The sequence below is a fragment of the Numenius arquata genome, chromosome 7 (assembly GCF_964106895.1).
Source record: "Numenius arquata chromosome 7, bNumArq3.hap1.1, whole genome shotgun sequence".
Taxonomy (NCBI): domain Eukaryota; kingdom Metazoa; phylum Chordata; class Aves; order Charadriiformes; family Scolopacidae; genus Numenius; species Numenius arquata.
In genome coordinates, this window is record NC_133582.1 from 43,279,243 (window position 1) to 43,287,561 (window position 8,319).

Genomic DNA, 8,319 nt, shown 5'->3' on the forward strand with positions numbered 1-8,319 from the left:
ACAGCTGCTGTAAGGTGAGGGCTACCTCAGTTATGGAATTGCTTGCATAGCTCCTGATAATAACAGCAAATACTGTGATGTGGTTAATTCCTTCTCCCTCCCCAGTCATCTTGCCCTCATCAAGCAGCTAAACCACTTGGCCTATTTCTTTTGTACCTTGATTCTTCATGTGGCATGCTAAATTTTATCCTGTGCCCCTGGATGCATTACCATCTGTTGTTGTACCTCTGCAAAGAAGTCAGAGGCATGCAACTTTGTCTGTAAAACTGCACTCTCCCTAATTTTGTTCCTTCTTCACCCATTGACTCTGAAACAAGGTTGTTTTCCATGTTTGCTAGTTTGGGCTAGCTCCTGTAGACCACTATTCCATATAAGCTTCATTACAGTTTTCTGGGATTTCCCTCACGCTTGAAAAAGATGAATGTATTCAGCTCTTTAACAAAATAAATCCAGAAATAATTTCACCTCAGAGTGGCCGTCGTTATGTTTCAGTATTTTCACTTGCAGTACAAACTGCCCCCTAGAGGGTATGATTTGCTGGTAAGCAGCATGAAAATCTTTATATGTAGAAGGTCACATTGAATGAGTTTTTATGGCTAAGAAATCCAACATTCAGGCCTTGGAGCACCATAAGAAATCTATACAACTTTTCTGTTTAGTCCACAACAAGAAAAAATTTCTCTTAAACAGATGAATATATATATCTATGCACACACACACATATGTATCCACTCATACTTCTCAGTCATGCCCCTTAGCCAGGTTTTAAGGCTGTTATCTCTGGTTTCAAGATTCACAGAACACCTGTGATCCAAGGTCATCATCAGTTCAGGGAACAACATTTTTCTAATTGTGAAGGATGTTTCTGATTAAACATTTCAATGAACATAAAATTTACTGCATATCTTCCACTATGTGTTCATGTCCAGCACACACAGAGTATGTGTTCACAATGAAATTTTTCTGAGCTTTGGGTCTTTTTAATGACATAGTTTGGAGGCAGTGTGAAGGGCAACTGTGGACTCAGCAGCTTAGCCCTGACAAGTGGTCATCCACACTGCCAAAGCTCTTAAAACATTCCCTGCCGACTCCCCAGCGTACCAGTAATAATATCAAAACAGCAGTAAAGCATTCACTTTTGTTCTAATCACCTGTTTTCCCACACACATCCACATTGTTAAACCGCCCTTTCTTACTGGTGCAAAGATTATCTTTTTACCCTGTTGATGTTCCATACCTTGAATGCAGTTTTTTAAATTTGAAAAATCTGGCAGTTCAAGAGAAGGTGACAACAGGAAAGATCAGTAAATATAGGAAAACAGATGACAGGACAAGATAAAACAGGCTTCACGGGAAGTTGAACTTTGTTTTATGAGACAAATTTATGCAGAACTTAACAATAAAAACATGCATTGGTGAGAACAAAACCAGTATGATTTCCTTAACTCTTCTCTCTCTAAACAAGCATGCCTGTATATATATGTTTACTGCTGTATCTCCCACTGAATCTCCCTGTTGTCTGGCCATGAAACACCAGGAGGTGCTACTGCATCAGCCACGGTCATGCTGTTCCATGGCAATGCACTCCACTTCCACAGCAGCCCTCTCTGTCGCTGCTTTCAGGAGCCGGGGGATGCCTTTTCAGCTGGAGGTTTGCTCAGCTCTTGATGGGAAAAGATGGGGTTGGGGTGCAGAGCTCATTCTGAAACAGGCCTGGCTGTCCTCTCTAAAAACCAACTGAGTAGATACAATTCACACAGAGTAGCTTCTGGCTTTAAGAGGGAAGGCTCAGCTCTTCATTTTAGCCTGCAACACCCTGGCAAACATCAGCCAGTCTGGGGGTGATTAAGATCTCCCAAGCCCAGGGTGCAGGAGAGGCAAAGTTATCTATTTGTTCAACCGTTGTTACAAAAAGCCTTAGACAAGCAGCGTAGTTATCCCAGTTTTCCTTTTTCATGGGAAGTTTCTGGTCACTAAGGGAATGAAACCTGGAGGACTGGGTTGGATCAATTTTATGGCATAACAAACAGAACTAAGAGCATGTTTCCAACACATTTAAAACATCAGAAGCTTTAAAGGACAGTCGAAGTATGAGCACAGAGAGAACCGCTCCAGAACTGTCTCTTACTGTTATCCCTAATCGATGCCATCCACTTACATCACAGTAGGTCCCCCTCACCTTCAGCAGAGGGAGAGCTCAGCTTTTTGATTTCTCATTCACTATGCTTTTCTTTCTGCAACTTAACAAACATATCTACAGTATTATCTTACTACATAACTGGCATGAATACATGATTTTAAAGAGCTATTGTATATGCTTTCTGCTTCAGTCTTCCTACATGACAAGGTAACTGATAGCGCAGCACCAAGTTGGAATAAACTCAGATACAAAACCACCATCTGACATCTGACAAAAGCTGCTGCGTTAATCAAAGGCAATACCGAACTTTTATTCTCTTTGGGGTTGGGAGCCTCTCAGGCTGTGTGGCATCCAAGCTTCTGTTGCCACCAAGAAGACATAGTAAGCAATACCACCTTCTGTCTCTTATACAGGAAAAGCTTTTGGTAGCATCTCAGAATTACTGTGGACTTGCTGTTCACACCTTGCCAAAACCTCCCACATATCCAAGGATGGATTTTCTCATAACCCCTCCCACAGTGCCTCTGTGAGACTTAAGTTTTGTCAACAGTTGCTGCTGACAGTCCCACTGAAGCAGTATGGTCAGCTATAGATGACAAAGTTAGGTTTTTGGAAGGCTCTTTTTTAAATATCACTGAGATGTCTGTTTCTCTCTTTTGGTTAGGATACCTTGGGCATATCTTCTCTGGCTCCTTTCAGACACTGAGGAGCTATGAATATGAACGCTAGATGTGAAGCACTGTCTTACTTCAGAAGTTATTTACCATACAAGTTGAGAAAGTTGCAAGACTGAGCAATCTCAGCAGTATTCTTTGGTAAAACAGCTGCATTGCTGTCCAGCTAGCTCAGGTACTTTTATCAGGGACTGCATGTAGCTATGTGGATATCTGCCATTATACACCCAACGAAATGTTTATGTTACTTACTCCGGCTAGTCAACAAGGAAAATAACATCAGCATATTATTCTGCAAATGCTGCACAGAGAGGGGGGAAAGTGACAGATGAGACATCAAAAGGAATACTGTCAACCTATAACCAGACCTGGCTTTAAATGTAAGCTAAACAAAAATTACAACCTTTTCATTGACCTCCACAATTTTAAGTTTAGACTGCAGCTTTATCTACAGCATACCATTAAACACACTATATAATCACTTTAATTCTGTAATTTGACTAATTAAACAAAGAATTTTAGTTAAACTAACCCTGCAAAAAAGTCCTAAGAAAAATGTCTTGAGAAGCTCTACTTCTGACAGTACTTATGTAGATAAAAGTTTCATCTTCCTTCCACTGAATGGTTGGACTCGATGATCCCGAGGGTCTTTTCCAACCTAGATGATTCTATGATTCTACTTTTGACCATGGGAGTGAGATTGCATGCTTTACCATTCCATCCCTTCAATACTCCATTAACCAAGCTCTTCTACATGACTACTGAAATCTATGTTGCATCTAAGAACTGGATCCATTTGAGCACTTCAGAATACACCTACCTCCACAACAACGCCAGCCTGTCTATTTGTTATCACCACAATGATTTGAGGAACCCATTCTTCCTTTCAGTTACCAGCACCTGCTATGAAGTGACTCTCTAGCATAAACTGGAGGCTGTGGCCAGTTTCGCTGCCTCCTCCTTTTTAATGTAATTTCTGTACCTTCTGCAAGGTATTGTTCTTGTTATAGTAAGTGTTCAACAAAAATTTGGTGTATCACTGTACTGAATCATACCAACATGGATTTTGTCTTGCCCAATATCAAAGCCACTGACCATTGTACACAAGAAGTCTTGCATGATCTTGAAGTTCTTTGTCCCTGTGCTCCAGGTTCCATCTACCAGGAAGATGATGTCTGCTATAGAAGCTTTTCTGCAGACTGAAGAAATATTTTGTAACTTTCCTGGTTTTCTACAGGATGTGCAATCTGATAGAAGAATAATTTTGCATCCCAATTGCGTTTCAGAATCCAAGACCTATTGGCCCTTGTCAGAATAATCTTTCCACCTACCCTGGAAAATTCTCAGCACCCACTAGTTCCTTCTTTTCCCCTGTTCATCATACAGAAGGCTAGAGTCTACATCCTTCTACAACACCATTCTTAGGCAAAGGAGAGATGCTGAAACTGACACCAACACAATTTCCATGCACAGCCTGCTCAGAACTCATATATAGTAAATGCATATGGTAATTGCTGTACACACTTTTGCACGTGAACCACAACCGTAAGAATGCACTGACCTGCTGTTAAGTGAGTGTCCTGGTTTGAGCGACACAGGATTAATTTATCTTTCAGTAATTTTACTTTTCAGTAAGGTCTCTTCTAATGCTAGGGAAAACTATACTTTTAGAAGACTCTAGCATTTGAATTTGTGAAAATATTTACTTTATAGTCACCTATAGTATGTTGGTTTCAGTCTCAGTGTTTTTGAGCACAGCCAGGTGCAGGGATGAGGAGGACTGAGACCCAGGCACTTGACCCAGGCTGGCCAATAAGATTATTTTGTCCCATCAACATCACATTCGATATAAATTAGAAAGTTTGCTGAGGAGTTTCTCCTCTTCTATGATCGCTGCGATCCTGAGAACTCACCCCGGTGCTGGACCCCTGAGCCCTTCCTCCTGAAGCAGTAATGTTCATAGTGTCTGACATTTGCTGTCCCCTGCTGGGAGTGCCCAGCTTCCTACTGATATAATTGGCTGAGTATAATCTTTGTATATTTTATATTGGTATCAGGATCAATATTGGTTCATTAGTATTATTAACATTAATTATTTAGTCTTATTCTATTAAATCTGTTTATATTTCAGCCCTCAGCTTTCCTTGTTTTTTCCCTGGATTCTCCTTCCCGGGGCGAGGAGGGGTCATTGGGTGATAGAATAATTGTCTAAACAACAATAAATTGTCATGGGTTCTTCAAACCATAACAGTGAGCCCAAAGGAAAGGTTACTCACGCACTTTGAGTTCCATTCTGCAAGCGTATATTACTAATAAATATTTATTATCTGAGGGGAAAAAAAAAAAAAAAATTCACACCCACTTAAACAGGACTAATCACATTTACTTGTATAAACACTAAACTCACGTGTTTCCATGCCTTTCAGAAGCATATGACACTAGTAGGGCATGGATGAAACAGTTATTTTCTCAAACCAACAGTCATGAAGAAAATGTTCTGCAAATGGACAGAACGCTTTCTCAAGTAGATCTTCCAGAAGACTTGCCTACCAAAATGAAAATGCTAAATCCTGTGACTTATCTTTCTTTTGGTGGTCTTATAATTGAAAGCTATTTTCACTGCTTTTGCAAATATGGAACCTCAGAATGCATGAACAAAAAACAAATTTTAACAAGCTATTGCATTTTAGGACAACCCTCCTATCCTAGTTTAAATATATGTTTCATAAAGACATACCATGTTATCCCTAGTTACAGAAAGAATAAACTGTCATCAATTCTTCATCTCTCTGGCATTGGGTATAAATGGAAAAAATTAATTCTACTATCAACTTGAAAAAGAGTAATTTTTTTAGTGTATTACCAGTCAGCTGTGCATCTATAGAGCAGAAGGTGGAAACAAAGAGAAGAACAAGAAGTTGTTTCCAGTCATCCATTTTGAAACCTCCCTAGAAAAAAAACAAAGACAGTAAGAAATACAGAACTTTAAATTCATATTTTGTTCCCTCAGCTTTTAACATACAGGCTTTGAACACAGAGCTGTTAAGAGTCTGACAATGATGTACAGCATACAACCAGAATGAACTGTTCACTGCTCTGCTCTCACAACCATGCTTTGTTCCAATTCACACAGCTATATTTACCACAATCCAAAATTCAACTAAAAGCAAGCTATTCACAACCTAAGATTAATGGGAATTATGCTTCTAAGATTCCCCTCTAGCCTTGAAATTCCCCACCCACCCATCTATTCAAAAGAAAATTTTTTTGTGGTGGTATCTATACAATACACATAGATATGAACAAACATCCATTTATAAATTAAATATGCCAGTTGGCCAGTAATGAAGACACTTGCCATATAAAAGTGTCACAACTCAATGCTGTGGGAAATTGGAATGAAAATCTCTCAGCAAGAAAGTACAAAATTAAGCCACACTGAGGTCAGGCACACTAAACAAGTGAGAACAAAACAGTTTTGGAAACTTTCCATTCTAGAACACATGTACACTAAATAGCTTAAAAAATAAAAAGAAATAATAAACCTGAGCCTTGGAGACCACGCATGCAAAAAAGGATGAATATGAAAACATTTCATATGTTGTTTTTCTTTGGAGCTGCTGAAGTTCTTCTTTAATGCCTAGTTCCAGCTGCTTTCCTCCTAGTTCCACCCTCACATTCTGTCCCAGATCAGAACTGAGCTCTACAGCACAAAGCTGCTGGATGAAAAGCAGGTGGATGAAAAGATTTTTGGTAATATTTATGAATATAAAGGCCAAATGCTTCTGCACAGTGACATGAGTAGCAGAGAACCAGGTTGGCTAGATATGTTCAACACTGAGCATGAGAAAACCAGGTATAGTGCTTTATTTTGTGCATTCGTTCTGTGACCCTTAGTTATTCAAGCATTTAAAACAGGTGACTAAAAGATGCCACTGCTGCATTTCAGCCAGGCAAAGTCACTCCTCACCAGCCCTTTGTAGCTGGTCCTCTGTCAACTGATAGCATATCTCTTCCTATTCTAGGGGAAACAACAGCTTGACAGAAATGCTGTCCATGTTGTACTTCTTTCCCATGGATGTGCATGTCAGAGGCAATGCTCTTCAACGCTGTATGTAGTCTCTTCCTCAGACCTCCCAAACACACCTGTTGGCAGCAAGGGTTCTGCAGAAATTAGACTGAGGACAGCTACAGAATGAATCTCTGAGGAAGGCGAGGTAAAATTCAGCAACCTGACATAACTCAGATATTATGCTCAAATGCTCAGTGATTGAAAAAGACACCCCACTGGGGGCTTCCCTAAGATCTCACACTTAATATACCACCTACGTTAGAGGTATAGTGGTGTGGAAGATGCACAGCTACTGACTTTTATGTGCTACCACCTGTTTATTACCAAAATTTTATACAAAGCACTGTTGAGCTACCAGTAATATAGAATAAGCCAAACACTGCTCTGCTCATCTTTTGAACCTGTTGTTTAATCCTGGCTCAGATCAGAAGAGATAGCTTGAGCTATATTATATTTGAGCTAGCCACTATATTGGAATATAAGCGAGCCACTCATATTCCAGGCTGGGGTTAATACAGAGCGCAACCTCAGTAAACCCAGGATCCTGGCTTGGCACTTTTTTTTTTTTTTAAAAAAGTTTCAGGGCTTCTGGAATTCTGATGAGAACAATAAATCTAGAACTTCCATTTTGGAGCTGATTTGCAAACAAATTTCCCCAGCGTCTGTATCTCTGCCATTGCTTAACGTCTAATAATTATGTTGTCATGAATACTGCCTAAACTTGTAAGTAACAGAGAAAAATGTATGTAAAGACATATAGAATCAATTGGACAGCAGGCAAAATACAAGCTAGTTCATCCTCCCAGCAACTGGAGGGCTTCCTAGGCATGCTTCTTGGAACTCAGCAGCATCCTTCTCAGAATCAGTCAGCCTTGGACACAAGTTAATTCTTCTTGTGGAGAGATGTGGAACTGTATCTGTATATTGGGAGAGGACATTCAAGCAATGGCTACAGTGTAACAAGTTAATCCACACATTAGTCTTCTCAGTATCTTCAAGGTATGTGCTGGTGGCAGGGTATCTACCTATGCATGCAGACTGCTCCTCTTTATTTCTGTCACTTTTGTTTGATAATCTTCCTTTTACCACTAATCACCAAACAAGTCCGAGTGGTCAGAACAAAGGTCCATCGTGCTCAATCCCTTACCTTTGACAATGGCCATTATCTTAAGGAAAGAGCATAAAATGAAAGTTAAACAATGTAAGTATCTTCTGCCTCCCACACAGACTGGTTTAAAAGGCTTCCAGGTTGCATATGGGTGAAGACCATACTTCCATAAATTCTTCTAACCTGTTTTGAAGCCAGCTATACTTTTACATCAAAATCACAAACCAATTTGATTGTTTATTATACTGTTAACATAATTTATATTCTACTGAAAAAGTGAGGCAAGTATCTGTGAAAATACAAGTTGATGATCAAATTCATTACA

General features: G+C 39.6%; 1 protein-coding gene across 1 annotated transcript in view; it reads right to left on the reverse strand.

Annotated features, from left to right (window-relative positions):
* The window catches only part of LOC141466780 (collagen alpha-4(VI) chain-like), a 45,615-nt gene extending 37,566 nt beyond the window's left edge, over positions 1-8,049 (reverse strand). The window contains exons 1-2 of the mRNA XM_074150875.1: positions 8,034-8,049; positions 3,855-4,061 (exon numbers count right to left, since the gene is read on the reverse strand). Of these exons, the coding sequence (XP_074006976.1) occupies positions 3,855-4,061; positions 8,034-8,049 (223 nt within the window). The remainder of the gene's footprint in view (positions 1-3,854; positions 4,062-8,033) is intronic.
* Between the last annotated feature and the right edge of the window lie 270 nt (positions 8,050-8,319).